The following is an 18744-nucleotide window of genomic DNA, read 5'->3' on the forward strand; positions in this document are numbered from 1 at the left end:
GTAAGGGAGCACAGCCCGAAGGGGCCTCGGCACGCCGGCTGCTCCAGGCGGAGGGACACAAGGTAGGGTGAACAGAGGGACACTGCTCCCCATCCGGGGGGACGCCCCACGACACCGGGGGGCTTCGCTCCCAGGAGAGGCGGCAGCAGAGGAAGGCGCCCGACAGCTTCTCTGTTTACGGGCAGCAAACTTGGAGGGAACCCAGAGAGCAACCACCAGCCTTTCCCTGGGACAGGCAACACGCTCGGCCCAGCCAGCCCCACGCCGTGCCGGCGCTGCCCGCCGCGCAGCCCCTGCGTGGGTGCGGGCGCCGCGGGCTCCCCGCCAGCACTGCCTGGCTACCAGGGTGCCGAGGGAGCGGGATAACTGGCGATACATATCATTAGGCAGCGAGATGGAGCATACTTCTTCCCTCGAACCAAGAAGCGCTTTGGTTTACAAACACACATGGGCACAGACCCTGTAAATACAGTTCATTTTTAATTTGGACGTTGATAGCTCTGCAAAATACTTCTTCCAGTCCCTTTTCCATATTCCATCCATAAATATACTAATTCTTCAGCCAACATAGTTTAAAAAAAAAAAACCAAACAAACACAACCTTTTCAAAAGACTCAAATATCCAGTTTCTTACTTCCTCTCCCCAGAATCTCACCTAGTTAATCTTTCACCACAATGCAACATACTTAACAGCTCTTTGTAGCTTATCAAACAATTTAAAGAAAAACAAAATCAAAACCAAGGCTTTAGAGAAGGAAAGTTCTGAAAACAGAGAGCCCCTTCAAACCTTTCAGCTGTTACAACTGGTGGTTTGGCTTCAAGACCTGCTACGAATCCATGGCATGCGTCTTACAAAGAGGCATCGATCTGGTGATTTTGGGTTTCAGCTGAAATATGCTTCAAGCTGGTTGGAATGAGACGAGCAGAGGGAGAGCGAAAGGACTCCTTCCCCACCCCTCTCTCAAAATATCAAGTCTCAGTGGCTCAGAGAAAAACTTTAGGAGAATTTTTGGGACAGATATACATATTAAATACCCCAGGACCCTTCCTAACCCAGTTTCTACAACTGACCACAGTAGTACTTCAACTAAAACAACGCTAACAATCTGACTGTAACACTGGCATTGTGACAATCCTGGGGAGCAAAGGAGACTGGTGTCACCACCAATATTGCACACAGCTCCAGAGACATGTAAACAATCCACGGCATAAGAGCATCTACATTTGCAAAGCAGTCTTTTGGAACTGTCTTGGAAAAGACTAGTCCCTTCACTTCTTTAAAGCAGAAGAGCACCATCAGTTTTAGTCTCTAAAACCAGGACATCTCCCAGTACCACTCAGTAAGAAACATCTCACCTTCCCTCACCTCCAAAGGGTACTAGTTTCTCTGAGGGGAACAGAGTAAAAAAGGGAATCTTTGTTTCTAAACTACTCTCTTCCCAGCTGTTCTGCCCTCACGTTGGCCCTAGAGAAAGCCCCTCTTCCCTCCACCTCCTCTGGAATCGCTCTCCTACTTGCCTTTGAGCTGCTCTACAAATCTACCAGCAATGACCAACACAACAGCACGCGCTTCCTTCATCGCTAACACGGCAGGCGGCTTCCCAGCCTGCAGAAAGGCCACGTATCCTGCCTTCGTGCGTAAGCAGGTCTCTCTCCATTTGTTCTGGGGAAAGGATTCATCTGCAACAAACAGCACGCAAAAGGAGGGTGCTTTCAATACTGCATCATCTGGTGAGACCAGCCCGGCCACTTCTCCAACAATGCAAGATCCCAATTTGGAATATAGGAAACGGGCTCACTGAGACCTGAATACTTTCTTGTTAAGGCTTAAACTAGAAATTCAGCTGCTGCAATATACCAGACAGACACGCCGCAAAAAGGAAGAAAGTTAGTTAACAGAAGAACCAAACAACCTTAGCACTATAGGTATGCAGAGGGCTTTGCTTTCCTCTCACAGGCAGCAAACCAATTCTCATAACTCGCCTGGTTGGTGCATAACACAAGCCTGCATTAAGGGGGTTGTTTTTAACAGCCAAAAAAAATTGCAAACTAAACTCTCACAAAAGCCCTGCAGGTGTGACTGTCACATTAAATATACAACTGAGGCCAACTTTTAAAATGCCTTTAAAAAAACCGCACGCGCATACACACACACACACACACTTTGGCACACAAGCCTTAAGTTATATCACTTGAAACATTTCAAAGTCAGAGGAGAGCTACTTTTTTTGTTTTTTGTTTTTTTAACCTTTTTTGCCTTGTAAAAAGGTATCAAGCAGTGGTGTTGGTGTAGCATGAAGGGTTAAGTACAAATGCTGAACAGTTCTAGAACTGTCTGCAATGCTGTTCAACACTTATACTCCAATTACTTTCCCAAAGCGCTAGCTGATTACATACACATATATAAAAACTAATGTAGACATTCCCTGTTTTCAATGTGAAAACAGGGAAATGTAATCGAGTAATTGTGCATTTGCCATAGGGTCCTTGGGAAAAGGAACCATAAAAATATTTTATTTTTTATTAAAAGTCTTTTTTTTTTTTTTCCACCCTTAACTTAAGTAAAGAGCAAATATACACCTATAAGCAGAGTTCAGATCCACTTTACTGAGAGCCTGGAAGTCCATATATCAAATTAATTCCCAATGGCATATCAAGACACCGGAACAGTTCCCAGCTCCAAAGGGCCAGCGTTCCTGAAAGATCTGCAGCTCTGGCTAATCTCGTTAGCCAGTGTGAAGCAAAGATTCATTCAAGCCTCATCTGTCTCAGCCACCACTCCCCCAACAGACTCTGCAGCTGAGCAGTGCTCTGCTAAGCAGAGCCTCACCAATACGGGACCGTGCCTGGCTCTGGGAGCATCAGAGCTGGCAATCTAGGCAACAAACCTCAGTCCTGGCAATTTCAACCCATATCAGGCTGTAACAATGAAATTATAAGCACCAAACTTATATTTTCTCATTACTCAGAGGAAGGACCACTGATTCCAGCTACTGAGAAATAGCTTCCAGAGGAGGGCCAGGAAGAATTTCAGTGATAGAGAAACTAGCTGTGCAATAAGAAAGTGCATTTAAAGGTAGCTTAAAACCAGATTAAAGACCAAATCGCCACTCGACAGGAGGGAGAATCAAGCTCCAGCAGCCACACTCCTTGGGCTGGATGGGTTAACATTCAGGCTCTCTCTTGCAAGTCCGAGGGGCAGGAGAGAAGCGTGCACTCCCATGCTCCGACAGGGACACGGTTCTCCTGGCAGGCCATGCTCTCCTGCCCGGTTTGCTTCTGTGCAGTATCAGTTCTGGACAGCTGTCATCGAAATTCATAGATAGGAGCACTGTGCTCAGGAACGTGAGTTAAATTCAATGACTGATACCTGGGAGAGAGGAAAAAGATGGGAAAGCATTACATAAAACAGGCCATTCTGTGTGTGAGGCCTCCCCTAGGATTAATACCTCCTCTCTGACAGGTTACAGACATCCAGATGCCTGGCTTTTCAGTTACCCTTTAGGGTCAAAGTCTCAAAGGCGTTTAGGCACCTAGCACCCATTTACCAATGGTGCCAAAACCCTATGAGGGCTCAGTCTTGCTTCACATTTCCATTCTCATGCCTTTGAGCTACCTGCAGCCAGACTGTATTTGAGGTAGGCTGACTATGGTTTTAGGTTTAAGGTATGGTTGAACAACTTTCATGTTCAAAAGGTGTTTGGTACAGCTGAAAACCTTGCTCAGGTCTTTCAAAGCTTAGCTCAAGCAGTTTTGTCTGAGAGCCTTCCAGGTACCTTCCCTCCCTCCGAGAGCTTCCAGACACCCTACAGATTTTGCTTGCTGTGTGACAAATCCCATTTTTGTTTACTCAACTCAGAGGGAGGAGAGCTCTCCAGAGCTACTTGTCAGGTGGCTGCAAAAAGAAACCAAATCAATTAAATTTGACTGTTCCCTGTGCCTTGCAGCAACACTCTGAGGACCTTGGACTACAAAGTACTGGCCTAACAAGATTCCTGCCTACAGGGAGCAGCAGCAGAGCTGTTACAAGCAAGTCAGCACAGAGCTCCTCCTCAAAGGCTCCTCTGATACCCTCTGAAGGGATGCTGGCCCAGGCATGGAGAAGCTCAAAGCCTGAATCAACTGAGCAAAGTGCAAACCGATGGAGTCCAACCCTGCACATGAGACCAGGCCGCCTCACACTTGGCTGTCCCCATGGAAAAGCAGGAACAGGCAGGCTCTATCATCAGCGTTTGGCTCAGAGACCAGGGTTCAGCATACTTTTAGTGAACCACAGCTGGCATCTGCCTCCCAGTGCACCTCTCAGACGCACCAGCCCTTACTTTGACAGACCACAGCACATCTCCAGTCCTTGCAGCTCCTCTGCACTACATTGCCAGCCTGATCGCCACCAGTCGTGCAAACAGGCAGCGTTTTATACCATACAAAGGGGCTGCGCTGGCCAAACGCAACACAGGCGTCCTCCCTCCCCACCCAGGCTTAAGCTGCCAGACTGAAACTTTTCCCCAACCTAGAGAAGTGCTGCGCGGACTCTCCCAGGGCTGCAGACTAGCAGAAGAGTCATTGCTGGTTTGAGGAATCACCCTTCAGGCTGCGCAAGGAAGGAAGCTTCCTTACCATTCTGAACTCCTATGGTAGTAATAGCCCTCTATAGACGCTGCTGACTTCTGGAAACAGATGTAGTAGAAACCAGCAAAGGAAGCACCACTGATGTCTTTGATAGTGTGATCTGGGACTAGGAACTGTTCCTGCACACAAAACACAGACTGCATGAACATGTTGGTCAAACACTTCCCCCCACCCAACCTCCTGCAATCAGCCCTCCCAGACTGAGTATTAGCACACGTTAAAATAAAGGAGCTCCTGGCTGAGCATTCCCTGCACTTGTAGCAGCCCAGACCACAGACAGCAGCACATTCTTTCACCACCTGGCACTGTAGGCATCTTACAGGAAAAGAGACAACTCAGAACAGAACCGGTGTGAAAGAACACACAGGATCAGTTTCAGTTCAACACCTGCTCCTTCCAAAGCAAAGGCCAATTGCAAAATCAGAAATCAGAGCTGCCTGATGATTTCCTCCCCTTGCAGCTGCACAAGGCTCACGTAAAGGAGGAAGAATTGATGCAGCTGAAGAGCAGAGAATCAGACTGGCCAGTCTGCATCAAAAGCACAGGCCCAGCACAGGGACTAGAGACATCAATTCTCTCATCCTTTGTAGCATCACCAAGCAAGATTTTCCTGTTGTGTTTTTAGGCATGACCGCAGCCCTTAAGGATGCAATTAGCTGGCTAGACAGGAGTCACAGTGGGATTGGTAAGCACAGTAGGTCACAAGGTTTGTAGGATGAGATCTTTCATTAAATCAGCAGCAGTAGTTGAAAGAGACAAGCTTTCAGGGACAGTCAGTCACTTGTAAGCAGCTCGTCAGGGACGGAGACGCATCGAGCTTACCTTCCATCTCATGAAGACATAGTCACCATTTTTCAGATCCTCATAATCAAAGTCATCAGAGTTAAATGTTTTTGCATACTGGTAAAAAGCCTGGAACTTTCCCTAAAACAACAGGGAGGGGGGTGGAAAAAAAAAGAGACAAGATGCTTATTCCAGGAGTAGAGCTCACTAGTACCGGCTACTGTTTAGGAGGGAAGAACTGCTACAGAACAGGACTTCTGCTCCAAGGGAGCTGCTGTTTCCTTGGAGCACTGCTAAACACACACTCCAGGACAAGCACTGGGGAACACAGAGCATTGCCAGACATCCACAACCATATCTGGCCCTGCTGAAGAAGCCCCTACACTTCCAGGGCAAGTTATTTTGATAGAACAGTAATAAACATCAAAATCTGGCAAACAACAGCAAAGATCAAGACAAACAGCCGGCTCCTGCGGCCCTGACCCAGGGCACAACGGTAGACGTGCTATCCTGAAAAAAAGGGCTGAAGTAGCCGGTACCTCGGCTGAGACACAGGCAGCAACTACCCTACCCCTGTGTCAGATGGGCACCTCTTCCCTTCTCTTTTTGTTACAAGGCTTCAAAGTAGGCAGGGCATTCTCCTGCGGGGGAGCAAGAGATGGGAATCAGTCCTGCTCCCTTCCAGCCCCAAGCCCATGACCTGGAAAGAAAGACACCCTCATCCTTTCTCAGAGATCACAGCCAGCAGCCTGCCAAAGAAACCTCTAGTTGCAAAGATCCCAGCCAGGGGAAGGAGGAAAGAAGAGGCTCCCAAAGGAGAGCTTTCCAGGGCTTTCGCAGACCTCTCGCACGGGCATGCTCTGCACTGCACTTCTAAACCAGCTGCTCAGCCAGGAACGCACTAGATCTACACCTGCCTCTCCCCCACCCCAACTTATTTACCCAGTGTTTACGATCCACATCTTCATCGGCATCCCACTTGCGCGTTAGGAAAGGGTGCTTTTTACTGATTATTTCCCCTTCAAAGAAAGTGGTGAGGGTTGGGTACTCCTAGGAAAGTGGAGAGACAGAAGAGAGAGTTAAGATGTCACCTAAACTCACACAGATAAAGGTGCACAGACTGAGCAAAAAATCAGCATCTCGCAGCAAGACCTTGAGGCAATCTGAGGCTGGTACACCTTTTAAAATCTGACTCGTACACGCACACCCTCCACCCTTTTACTCCAGTCGTCTTTTCACACGCCCCCCACCCCCTTCACTTCATAAAATTAGAGGGAGCCATGTTAGAGCTGGACAGCTGGGAAACTCGTCTGGACGATCAGAAGTGACCATTTGGAGGTAGCACTGCTCCTGAGCTGAAACATGACAGCTAGCCGTGTGTTTGCTACAAACACAAAGTACAAAGGCTAGATTAAGCCACCTCAAAGAGGAAGAGAAGGTGCCCCGAGTAAGCTCTTTAGCTTTGCATTTGCAATGAATTAGGGGTTTGCACACAGGAATACCAGGCTCAGTTGAGGGAAGCTAACTTCTCCAAGCACTTACCGGTAACTGTCTGTGCAGACACATAGTGCACTGCAGCTGAGAGAGTCTGGACTTGGAAAGACAGTCAGTATGAGAACCCGCATAAGATAATGCTCACAATGTCCAACACCATAAGGAGATCTTAGTGGATGGGCATGGAAGGAAGGACTTAAAGATCTGACTTGTTTGTTTTATTTTCTTTTAGCAACACACCACCACTGGTAGAGTATCTAAAGCTGACTTCAAGGTCAGATTCCTGTTCCACTCAGAGCTCAAGAGACACCAGATAAGCCTCCTGCATTCTCTCAGGACTCCCAGCGAGGCCCCTGATACTAGCTTTACACTCCAAGAACAACAGATTGAAGCTATTAGACTACCTAGTGGTCAAATTTACCGTATACTTGATCCCTCCATCCTCTATTTCTGGTGGCAACTTCTCCCCCTACCAGGAAAAAGGAAAGCCTTTAAACAACACCTTTTCTTATGGTTTTGCAATAAACACTCACCTCTGTAAGGCCTTTAATCTTCAAGTATCCACAGAGATAGGAGTTTTCCATATCCACATGCTAGAAGAGAGTGCAAAGTCCTAACATAAGCATGTGCATGAAGGCACCCAATGGATCCAAAACAGTTTCTAAACCTGTGGTCCTCCAACACTCAATTCTGCTTAAACTGGTACTGACTGTCCAGCTTACTGCACAATGTTCACACTGACATCCCCTTTCCCAAGGCTGGAAACAACTTGGACAGATCCTTTTAGAAGTGCCCAGCTCACTTCTGACAGCCTCCACGTCCCAGGCCTGACGACACCTCACCCACTTTCAGCTTCTTCAAACTGAGGCAGCATCTTCTGTCTGGAGGTCTCCAGAGGGAGTAAATCCCCCTTCTCTACCAAGAAGGAACTTGACTCCCAGTTTTCTCAAAGGGAGAGAGTATCACTGGCAGAATCTCTAACACACCCAGCCCTCACCTACCCCAGCCAAACCAGCAACCAAGAGGGGGAAGGGCAAAAAGCATATTTTTACCCAAGACAATTCAGGCTAGAGGAAGAAAGCATCACCCTGAACTTTCCAGTCCACCTATTTAACAGGCCTGAGCCACCTCCTCTCTAACACGCTAGTCTGTACGCTCAGCCTAGTACCCAGGACTGGTGTGCCCCGTCACACACCAAAGCCTGTTCAAAACAGATGTCTCGTGTGTTTTGAAGAGGCCCTTCTCCCAGATCTAACGCTTTCATGTCACCCTTCTTTGAGTTACTTGGCTGCATCTTGCCTCTTCTGCTATGCAGAAACTAGGTAGGGGGCTGCTTCTATTCTGAATGCCTTTAAAGTAAGAAGACTTTCCAAGTTTTTCCCCCCCAACATCTCCAGATGAGTTTTCAAAGCAAGAACTGAGCTATTTTGGGAAGTGTATACATCAGCTATAAGAAGATGGATCTTCCCCACCTGTGATCAAAGAGAAGCAACATTTTCCTGTACTCAGCAGGGGAAGAGCAGATAGCCACCTCTTCTCAGCTGACACGCGCAAAACAGTAGCAATTTTAGCACAAAGCTATAGCCAGTCTCTGGAACAAGGCAGCGTGCAGTGAAGCTGATCAGCCATGGGATGTCTCTACAAGAGCAAGCTGCACCAGGGACACTTGTGCTGTTGACAAGCGGGGGACCATATGTGAAAAGAGACAGTATGGATAAAATGCTACCCCATCTGTTGACCTTGGGACTCTCACGTTACTCCACAACACTGACCCATGCATCAGTCTTTATCACTGCACTTGTTACAAGCTGCCAGGGTCCCACAGATCCTATGCCACCAAGTTGGGAACAAAGCCGTGACCTGCAGAGCACTTTATAGGAAAGCGTGCACCATATGTCTGGCTTGCCTATTTATTAGTAACCCCACACCTCGCCAGCTCTACCTTAAGCAATCATACCAATGTCTAGGACTAAAATTAAAGCACAGGAGGAGACCAAGACCGCAAAAAGGAAAGGGAAAGCTATACCAGCCAGTGCCCTGATTCCCCAGCACACCTGGGTCCAGGCACGTTCCCACTAGAAACAAACCACTGTGCTTTGCCTCAGGCTCCCTGCTCAGCCTGGGATCCTGGGGAAGCATAGGGCACCACAAGGAGGGATCCTTGGGATCTCAGGTCCAGCAGAGCCCTGCTCTGCTAGCCAGGACCTGGATCCCTACTGCTTTCCAGCCAGGCCTGAAATACAGGCTGCCTCGCTGGTATTGACTCCTTGGGACACCACCCACTTTAAGCCAGCCTTTTGCCTATCCTCCCTGGGGCCCAGGGGAGCAGGGCCAGCCCAGGGCTTGAGGGCAATGGGGGAGACATCCAGGATCACAGACCTCAGCAGAGCTGAGGGCAATAGGGCAAGGGAGTGAAGCGAACAGACCCAAGGAAAATGAGGCCACAGTGGTGGGAGGTGGAGCAGAAGAAACAGGCCTGAGGGTAACAGGGCAAAAAGGGGGAGGGGGGGAAGAAACAGGCCTGAGGGTAACAGGGCCAAAGAGGGGGAGGGGAGAAGAAACAGGCCCTGAGGGTAACAGGGCCAAAGAGGGGGAGGGAGAAGAAACAGGCCCTGAGGGTAACAGGGCAAAAAGGGGGAGGGGGGGAAGAAACAGGCCTGAGGGTAACAGGGCCAAAGAGGGGGGGAGAGAGGAGAAACAGGCCTGAGGGTAATGGGACAAAAGGGGGGAGGCGAGGGGAGCCCGAGCTGAGCGCAACGGGGCAAAGCAGGAGGCCAGGCCTGAGGGTAGCGGCCCCTCGCCGGGGCCCGAGGGGGAAGGGAGCAGGGAGGCGGCCCCGGGCCGGAGGGACGGGGTCCCCCGGCGGTTGGGGGCCGCTCGCAGGCCCGGCCAGGCCCGGGGCAGGGGAAGGGAGGCCGGCCGGCCCCTCACCTGCATGACCACCTCCACCTCGTAGGCGTTACCCTTGCTGCGCTGCTGCCCGCGGAACTTGGCGCCGCTGTAGAGCAGCGAGGTGGCCACGCCGGGCTGCGCCGTGTTGATGGGGGGCGGCGGCACCAGGCTGCTGGCGGCCGCCCCGGACGACGGCGACGAGGCCGAACCCGCCGCCGCCGCCGCTGCCCCGCCCGCGCGGCACCGCTCGCTCCGCACCGGCATCTCGGGCGGGTCCCCGGGCGCCAGCGTGGCCGGGGCTGCGCGCGGCCGGGGGCGCCGGCCCGGTCGCCCCCCCCCCTCCTCCCGCCCGCCCCTCACGCTGCGCCGCCGCCGCCGAGGCCGCCGCTCCTGCCTGGCTCAGGGCCTCCCGGCAGCGCCTCCGCGCGCTCCCATTGGCCCTCGCGGGTGCTGCGGGAGGGGCGGCGCCGAGCCGCTATTGGCCGCCGGCGCGGGGCACGTGCCCCTCTCCCAGCAGGCGCGGCCGCGGGCGCTCCTGGGAAGTGTAGTTTTCCTCCCTCCCTCCGCCGTCTCCCCGCAGGACGGGGCGGCCGAAGGGGCAAAACGCGTTCGCGGTGCGGATTGGCTCCCGCGGCGGGCAGCATGGCGGCGCCCGCGGAGCCGCGCTGAGGCGGACGGTGGCGACAGCGGCGGCGACTGCTCCGCGGTTCCCGGCGAGCGCCGCACGGCCGTTGAGTGCCTCCCGCCTCCTCTCGCCGCGATGTGGCGCGGCTGCCGGCGGCTGCTGCCCGGGCGCTGCTCGCCGGCCCGGCGCCCCGGCCCGCCTCCTGCCGCCGGTGGGGCTGCGGTGGGGCCGGGCGGGGGCCGGGCCTACGCCCCGCCGGCAGGTGAGGGCGGACGGGCCCCTCGGGGGCTTCGGGGCTCCCTCTTGGGGGGTCTGGCGGGCCCCTCTGTTTGGGAGAGCCCGTTCCCTCCTCCGCTGCGGGGGGGAGGGGGTCCTCCCGATGGGACCCCCTTCCCCCCCCCTCCCCGGGCCCTGGAGGGCGACTTCCCTCAAGGTCACCCCGGAGCCCTCGCCAGCAGGACGAGTCAAACAGATGGAAAGCGATAAAACTCTCCGCGAGGAGGCTAACGAGCGTTCAAGCACACCCCTCGCCGGGTCTGGGGCTCCTTAAGCCTTTTTAGGTGCTGAGGTGACAGGGCCCCACACGCCGGGCCTCCCCCTGCTCCTATGCCCTGGCTTCAGCAGGGCTGTCACTGACAGCAGGGCTAAGCCCTTGGTGTATTGGTTTGTTATGGTTGCTATTGTGGTTTTGGTGGGTGTTAAGACTTTGTTGGGGGGGGGGGGGGAGCACTCCAGGTGTGGTTCAGGCACACATTGGGCTGTGAGTCACCTCTGCAGGTCTTGCTGGAAAGGTGTAGATATGAGGACGGTAACATTAGTTTTGTTGCCTATGAGAGGAGGCTGCAGGTTTTCAGGACATATATCCTGGGGCTCTTTGGCATCTCAGTGAAATGTCTTCTCTTCGGTACGTGTATGTGAATCTTTTCAAAACTGTGCCCTAATAATTTGGCATTTTTTGAGGCCATGAAACTAGAGTTGGGTCAGCCTGAGCAGATCCTCTTCTGTTTCACTGGTGCTCTGTAGAGGTGTGGGAACGTGCTCGTATGGAGTGGCACAGAAAACAGACCTGCAGCTCAACCTGTTTGCATTACTGTTCAGGAGGTATAGATTTAGGGATTCAGGATTTATGGTCCTGTTGCTCTTGTCCGGGGAATGGTTTGCAGATTCTTCCTGCTTTGAGTGAGAGATGAACCTGTGAAACATCCATTCCCATGCAGTCCAGGCTCTCAGATGTCTGCTGGGAGTGTACGCAACAGTATTGCTACGAAAGGAGGCTGCTTGTAAAACAGTTGTAATTCCCTCAGATTCACCTTGCTGGTAGAGCAGGCTTTCTCCTGAGCAGAGCAGGAGCTGCCAGCGTGGGATGCGTAGGCTGGAGGGAGCCGAGGGAGTGGTTCCTCCCCTGGTGACTCATTTGTATGCTGCAATGTGCATGATGTCCCCAGCATGATCCAGCTGCTATGACATTGCAGGCTACTCTCCTGCAGGATGTCATCCAAGGTGAGAGATGGGGACTGCTGATTGCATGTAGCTCCTGTAACAAACCCACTCCTGTGGGTGACCGTGGTAGAGGGAGCTGTGCCAAAACCCCCGGTGGGGTGCAGTATCTTGCCCCATGCTCTCTGAGCGTGCTGGGAGCTGTAGTTTTTGCTGATGCAGACAGCCGCATCCCTCCATGTGGTGCATCAGCTGCAGGTGGCGGGTCAAAGCAGAGAATGAGCTAAATTCACTGCAGGAGATTGCGTGGGCTGGAACTGTGTGGGTTTGGAGTTGGCAGGGGTGGCAAGGGACACTGCTGGGGCCTGCCCTGCCTTGTGATTCAGTTCTGCTGGGTTTCTTGTCACTCTGAATTGGAACAAGCTGGGAGAGGGAGTTAGCCAAGGCAGTCCAGGAAATTAATTTGTCAAACATGATTGTAATCAGGGAATTTTGAAAGACTGAGCCCAGAGTGAAACTCCATATGGACTGGGGAGGAATGACAAGATAGGTCCGCTTTAGAAACCTCCCCTGCCAGACTCTGTAGAAACCTGCTGAGGGTGAGTTGGAATGGAGCTGAGATCCCAGCCCTGGGTGGCAGAAGCAAAGAAAAGCTGGGCCCATTCACTTGCTGGTTGTGCACAGCAACACTCCCACCGGTTTCATGATGCTTCCCCAGTGGAGAGGAGCTCACTGAAATGATGTGGTGCTTGGAAGCTGTCTGCAAAAAACACTTCAGAGTGCAGTCTATGGCAGTGCCATATTTTTCTCCCTCCCTCCTTCCCCCAACAAAACTCTTGAGGCCAGGACTTCTCCCCCCCTCCCCCCACCATGTGCAGAACTAGACTGGGGAGAGGCTCTTTTGCCTGGGCACAGGCAGTGGCTAGGGGGTTGCCTGGTCCTCTTCTGGCGAGAGGCTCCCTGCAGGCCCCCAGGCTCAGGGTGTGGATGAACGAGCGAGACCTTGTGACAAGAGGCCAGGCCATCTGGGCCTCGACACCACCGAGGGCTCCATCTGTTTTAAGCTGTAGTGGGAATCAGGGGAGGGGACTGAACTTTGCTCTGACTGCCCTTTGAATGGCTCTTGTTTTTGCCCCCAGAAAGGAAGCGGTTTTACCAGAACGTTAGCATCTCGCAAGGAGAAGGTAAGCGTGGCCACTGGGAGAGGAAGGAAGGACTGGGAGGAGGTGTTGGTCCCTGGGGAGGGGGTTATCACTGCTTCCTTAGCAAGACAGTGGCACACCTGCAACCCGTGTCATATGAGTGGGATATTTGTCACCAGCCTGCTTTGTCCTTTCCTCATTTCTAGCTAAACCATGTGGCTGGATTCCAGCTCTGAATCTGCTCCCTCTGTGGGGTTGTCTGTTGTTCCTTAGGGCATGCTCCTCTTTAATTCCCCAGGATTTCTACTCTGATTCTCCAGGAGGCTTTGAAATAAACCTGGACCACCGGAAGCTGAAAACGCCCCAGGCGAAGCTCTTCACTGTTCCCAGCGAGGCCTTGGCTATTGCAGTGGCAACAGAGTGGGACTCCCAGAAGGACACCATCAAGTTCTACACTATGCACCTGGTGAGCACAGCAGGCCGGGGTGCCCAGATGGCTGCACCGCTGCAGCACCTCAGAGGAGCAGAACGAGGTGTGCTTGGAGCAGTCAGAACAAGGAATGTGGGATTCACGGGAGGGACTCGGAATGCTAGGGGCTGAAGAAGGGTTAGCCAGGCCCGCTGGGACCTGCTGAGGGTTTCGCCAGCTGGCAGAACGGATACCAGGGCAAGGTTTAAGAACCAGTTTGGGATGTAAGCCGTGCTCTGGAGCGAATAAGATGAGGGCAGCTCCTGAAAATGTTTCCTTTTGCATCCTTCCTCCCACAGCTTTTCTGAGTATTTGCAGTAGAACTGAGATGGCTGGGTCTAAAACTGAAGTGACTGTGTAGATATGAGAATGGTCTCCGAGTGCAGAACATGGAGGAAGCAGATTGTCCTAATGCCAAAGGAAATGGGAACAAGAGATCAGGACCTTAGTTGTACACTGAGGAGAACCTTGCAGCTCCGTGGGCAGTTAGATGCTGCCGGGGTTACTGCCAGGGAGGGGAATCTGCCTCACGGAGGAGTTTGAGAAGGGGCTGGGCAGCATTATAAGGGATGGCATGGGGAGGGGGTGGAGGAGACTGGATGAGCTCTGGAGCAGTCTTGGAGCCCTCTGCTCTTGGTTTGGTGAGCCTGCCCCAGCAGCATCTGAGGCCAATGAGAAGAATCCTATTGCATGAGCCAAGCTCTGGCTCTGCATTCCCCTCTAGCTGAGCTCCTCAGTTCCCTCAACTTATCCTGAATTCCTCCACTTCTGCTTAGCCTTGTGCTATGGAAGCTAGTGCTTCCCCATGCCTTGAATAACAGTGGTTTGTATTGCTTTTATCCTACAGACCACATTGTGCAACACAGCTTTGGACAATCCTACTCAGCGAAACAAAGTACAGCTGATCTGTGCAGCTGTGAAGTTCCTGGAGACTGACACTGTCTGGTAGGAGACCGTCAGGGACCCTCTACTGGAGAGGCTGGGCTATCTTATTGCAGTGTGGTTTAGGAAAGGTGCCTGGAGGATTCAAATATGACAGGAGGGAAATGTCTACTGTAACTGAGTCCTTGCAGGGCTCTCACCTGTCCTGGTTTTGGCCCAAGGGTTTGAATTAGTTGAGGCCAGCCCTACCTTTGCAAACCTGGTGGATCTCCACGAACTTAAAGGGTACAGGTATGAGGGAGAAAAGGGACCAGGCATTCTGTTGATCTCTGTTTTGGGCACCTCCATGCTGGGCAGGGGCAGAAGCAGCAAGAAATGAAGTTTTCCATGGGAAAAAGAAAACAGCTCTCAAAGGCATTGGAGAATCTGTCAGCCCGGTCTTCTGGTCCTCCTGTACTGTGCAAGGAGGAAGGGGAGCTCAGATTACTTGTACCAGTAGCTAAATGCTTGTTGGTCCTTAAAGTCTCTCTGCATTGCAGGATCAAGCCTACTCCTGCCCCAGCTCATCTCTTGCAGTCCCAGCCTCCAAGGTGTCCACTGGAAACTGCTCGACCCCTGTGGGTAGAGGGGAACAGGACACCCCCCCACTTGGGCCTGTGGCTTTGGTCACAGTGGGCTGGGCTGGGTGGCAGCTGGCACCAGGGAGTACTGAGCCGAGCAGCTGGGCCATGGTGAGGGAGGAGGAGTGGTGCCATGTAAATAGTTCCAGTGGGATATGTCCCCTGCTCTAGTCACTAAACCACACTGCATCCCGTGGCTGGCTTGGGGCTATTGGTAATTTTCTGTTGACTATCTTGCTAGAAAACAGACGAGCAAACTAGAATTGTCCTTTCTAGGACAATGAAAGGCTCCGAATTCAGGGAAGAGTCGGGGGGGATTGTTCCCGGTCAGATCTGCTGTTGCCTGGGTGGAAAGCAGGCCAATGCTCCCCTTCTTTGGTCTATGTTGGGGATGGCTTTCCTCCCAGATGTGTGCCCCAGCCTGGCAGGGAGCGGTCTGACAGCTTGCAAGTGAAGATCCAGTGTGGTTTTATTCTGCAATGTCCCAGCTATCGTGTGGAGGAGCCAGCTGCCTTGGCAGAGCTGCAGAAGAACGAATGGGATCCCATCGTTGCCTGGGCTGAGAAAAGGTGAGAGGTCAAAGATATTTCTGTTTCCTTATACCCTGCCCTCCTGTGCCGCTAAGGCAGCATAGTGCTGTGATAACTGGGACCAGTCATGCTGGCCCCAGCATGTTGCAAGCTGTGCAAGGCCAGTAGCTCCAGCACTTGTGACTGTCAGAGCTGCAATGCACACAAGCCCTGTGCTTGTCTAAGGGACCGTGTGATCGTTGCAGGTATAACGTGACAATTGGCTCCTCTACCAGCATCACAGGGCCAAATATCCCAGCCAGCACCAAGGACACCTTCATCAGCCATCTGGCGTCTTACAACATTTGGGCTCTGCAAGGTGAGAGAGACTGGGCCGTGGAGAGCCCTCAGCTCAGGCTGTATGAGTGAAGGAGACAGTTCCCTTCAAAGTGAGAGAAGATAGACTATAATGTTTCTCCCTTCTTGCTGATGTGCTGAATGTCCTTAGCTTGTACTGCTGAATGAGACCTAAAGACAAAGAAATGGAGTGATCTGTTTGCTTTGCTCAAGTCCTCAAATGCAAGACTTGCATGAGCAGCAGACAGTGAAACCCACAGAAGATACTAGCTTGGCAGCTAAGGAAAGTTAACAATGTTGATTTCTAGTATAGGACTTAAGCCTTTCCTTTCCCCCGTAAAGATTTTTTTTTGATGAATCATTTCCTTTGCTCATAGTTTGTAACGTAGGAAGGCATGGTGCAAGGGAAAGGCATGCGTGTCCCTTGGGGAAGGGGAAAGCTCTGGGCGTTCATCAACTTAAGACCTGAAATCAAGGTCTGGCCTGGACTGGTACTGCAGGATGAGTCTGACTTCACTTCCTTCCTTAGATTCTGTGCATGTATGAACACCCCCACTTCCCATCAGTGTGAGCTGAGTCACAAGTGCTCAGCAGCTCGGAAGTTCGGGCCCCTCTTTCATCGTCCTCCTCCCACCTCTGCATGTTCATGGGATTTGCGCCGGTCCCTCAGCCGTCAGATGCTAGCTATTCCACCCTAAAGAAGGGTGTCTGGCCAAGCTAGTGTCTGATGGCGTGGCAGGGAAGAGCTCCACTGCTTCGGTAGCCCAGCCCAGCAGCTGTGTCCTATGATGGCACAGTTCCTCCAGGGCAGAGCACACCACACACATATTCCACAATGTTTTTCCAGGAGTGATTACAGGTGTGGACAGCTCTTTTATCACCAAACAATGTACTTGTCCCTCTCATCCTGAGGGCTTTCAGCTGAGCTCCTTTGCAGTGGACAGACTACTGGGGCCTGGATGGGTGTCTCTTCCCTTTGTACAGCAAAGGTTTCTGGCAGAACAAAAGGCGCGGTTTCCATGGCATAGCCTTTGTCGCTGCACTGACAATCGCCAGAACAGCACTTTGTGTCTCCCGTTAACTGCAGATCTGACTCTTAAGTACCCAGATGCAAGTGGGGGGGGGGGTATCACTGGCCCTGCCAATCTCCCTGACTATGTACCGTACCCCAGCTGTCCCTTACCACACCCTGACTGTCCCTTCAGAGTGTGTGAGATGTTGCTGTAATGCTGCAGAAAACAACCATGAAAATCTTGTTTGTTTTGGGTTTTTCCCCTCCAGGTATAGAATATGTAATCACCCAGCTGAAATCTCTGATTCTGTCCATGGGTCTGATTGACAGGCACATTACAGTAGAGAAAGCCGTGCTTCTGTCTCGCCTCGAGGAAGAATACCAGGTAAATTATGTTACAAAACAACCCTGTAATTCAAATAACAATAATCTCAGCACGACAAACGCTTCTCCCACCACAAGCAACTGGCAGTGAAAGCGTCTGCTATTACAGGAGAGGTTCCACTCTGCCAGTCTCCCCGTTTGAGAGAGTTTGGAGTGTGCTGCTTCTAGAGCAACACGATGGGTGCAACAGCCCGGAGTGCTCTTGGGGCTGCCAGTTTCTTTTTGCAAAACCCACATTGCTGCTTTTCCCCCCTCTAATCTGAACTGCAAAGTCATGGATGGCTTCTCTTGCTGTGGGTTATGCAGCCCAGAGGCCTTGCTAGGCACTAAACTAATAACTTCCTTGCTGTGAGAGCACAAACTGGAAATTGTCCTGGCATGAAGCTCTCCCTGACCTCAAGGCAGCTGAAGTTGATGGGAATCTTTTCATCCCTCCTTTAAGGGGCTTTGCCGTAGACCCCAGTACAGATGAACCATGCTCTTCCGCAGCACTCCTCTGGAGATGTCCCTACCCTGATAATTGGTGTTCAGCAACGCTCTCTACAGCTCCTGGGGGGTTACTCATGTTTCACAAACATGAAAAGGGAGGCTGAGAGTTGCTGAGCAGCCCTACATATAATCCAGTTCTGAACTGACTTGTGTTCTTCGTCTCCCCCAGATTCAGCGGTGGGGCAGCGTGGAATGGGCCCATGACTATGATCTGTGTGAGCTGCGTGCTCGTGCCGCAGCTGGGACTCTCTTTGTTCACCTCTGTTCAGAGAGCTCAACTGTAAAACACAAGCTGTTGCAGGACTAAGGCTGTCAGGCTGCTGAGTTGGGCGCAGGAGGAAAAATGCCCAGCTGTGAATTGCTGGCACACCCCAGAGGATGGTGACCACCACCCTGCCACCACATCTTCCCTGGGATCAGTCTCACGCTGAGGGGTTGAGACTTTGTGGCGATTCCTCACTTGAACTGATTCCTGCAGCGCAGCACCAGCAGTTTTGAGCCCATGAGGAGGAAAGGTCAGGGTGAAATCCCTTTGCGTACTCAAGATAACTGCCCTTTCCGTTGCTAGTGTCGTCTGTAACTCATTAGAGGAACACCCACCAAAGAAACAGCTTCCTGGACAAGGCAGGGCATGGCACAGACATACCCAACATATGCCACATGTCTTCATAGCTGCCAGCTCCTGACACACACTTGTTATGGAAATCTGAAAACAGACTCCACTGCATCTGTTCTCCATCCCTCAGTGTGCCTGTATGTAACACAAGGGTCTCCATGTTTGATTAAAGGCACATCCCTGCTAGGTACTGAAAGCTAATGCATCTGAGTATTTCTTTGTTTGAATAACCAAACCATGGTGTAGCCCGAACTGCCAGGCTCTAGGCAGGTGCTGGGATGGCTGCAGGCAGAGAAAGACAGGGAGCAGAGCCGAGCAGACGCTAGCTAGCAAACAGATTTGCCTTCTCTGAACTTCTGTTTGATTTCCCCCCCCCACCCCACTCCCCACCATGCTAGGCGCCC

The 18744-nt window shown here is 52.1% G+C and overlaps 2 protein-coding genes across 9 annotated transcripts; one reads left to right on the forward strand and one right to left on the reverse strand.

The window, feature by feature from the left end:
• Window positions 1–461: 461 nt before the first annotated feature.
• GID4 (GID complex subunit 4 homolog) lies at window positions 462–10092 on the reverse strand. Its single transcript, XM_068908377.1, has 6 exons — window positions 9838–10092; window positions 7440–7499; window positions 6355–6462; window positions 5452–5553; window positions 4618–4748; window positions 462–3370 (listed from the first exon to the last, which is right to left on the reverse strand). Exons 1-6 carry the CDS (start codon window positions 10060–10062, stop codon window positions 3307–3309), a joined length of 690 nt encoding a protein of 229 aa, XP_068764478.1. The 5' UTR covers window positions 10063–10092; the 3' UTR covers window positions 462–3306.
• A 350-nt stretch (window positions 10093–10442) lies between these two features.
• On the forward strand, window positions 10443–18536 carry ATPAF2 (ATP synthase mitochondrial F1 complex assembly factor 2). Of its 8 annotated transcripts, none has more exons than XM_068908379.1 (9): window positions 10443–10685; window positions 13000–13044; window positions 13323–13468; window positions 14319–14416; window positions 14893–14970; window positions 15381–15542; window positions 15749–15861; window positions 17121–17236; window positions 17894–18536. In XM_068908379.1, exons 1-9 carry the CDS (start codon window positions 10559–10561, stop codon window positions 18029–18031), a joined length of 1023 nt encoding a protein of 340 aa, XP_068764480.1. In that variant the 5' UTR covers window positions 10443–10558; the 3' UTR covers window positions 18032–18536. The 8 variants fall into 8 exon arrangements, with proteins under 8 accessions (XP_068764480.1, XP_068764481.1, XP_068764482.1 ...); XM_068908380.1 differs by having other exon boundaries at window positions 10444–10685; window positions 14893–14943; XM_068908381.1 differs by having other exon boundaries at window positions 10447–10685; window positions 15462–15542.
• The last annotated feature ends 208 nt before the right edge of the window (window positions 18537–18744 follow it).

This window comes from Struthio camelus, chromosome 15, assembly GCF_040807025.1.
Source record: "Struthio camelus isolate bStrCam1 chromosome 15, bStrCam1.hap1, whole genome shotgun sequence".
NCBI lineage: Eukaryota > Metazoa > Chordata > Aves > Struthioniformes > Struthionidae > Struthio > Struthio camelus.

Coding starts and splice junctions, on each gene's coding strand:
- GID4 (XM_068908377.1), bottom strand. CDS start 10,062: ATGCCGGTGCGGAGCGAGCGGTGCCGCGCGGGCGGGGCAGCGGCGGCG. Junction 6,463..7,439: donor AGATTAAAGGCCTTACAGAG/GTGAGTGTTTAT, acceptor CCACTTTCCTAG/GAGTACCCAACCCTCACCAC. Junction 5,554..6,354: donor ATGTGGATCGTAAACACTGG/GTAAATAAGTTG, acceptor CTGTTGTTTTAG/GGAAAGTTCCAGGCTTTTTA.
- ATPAF2 (XM_068908379.1), top strand. CDS start 10,559: ATGTGGCGCGGCTGCCGGCGGCTGCTGCCCGGGCGCTGCTCGCCGGCC. Junction 14,417..14,892: donor CTGGAGACTGACACTGTCTG/GTAGGAGACCGT, acceptor TCTGCATTGCAG/GATCAAGCCTACTCCTGCCC. Junction 14,971..15,380: donor CTGGAAACTGCTCGACCCCT/GTGGGTAGAGGG, acceptor CTTTCCTCCCAG/ATGTGTGCCCCAGCCTGGCA.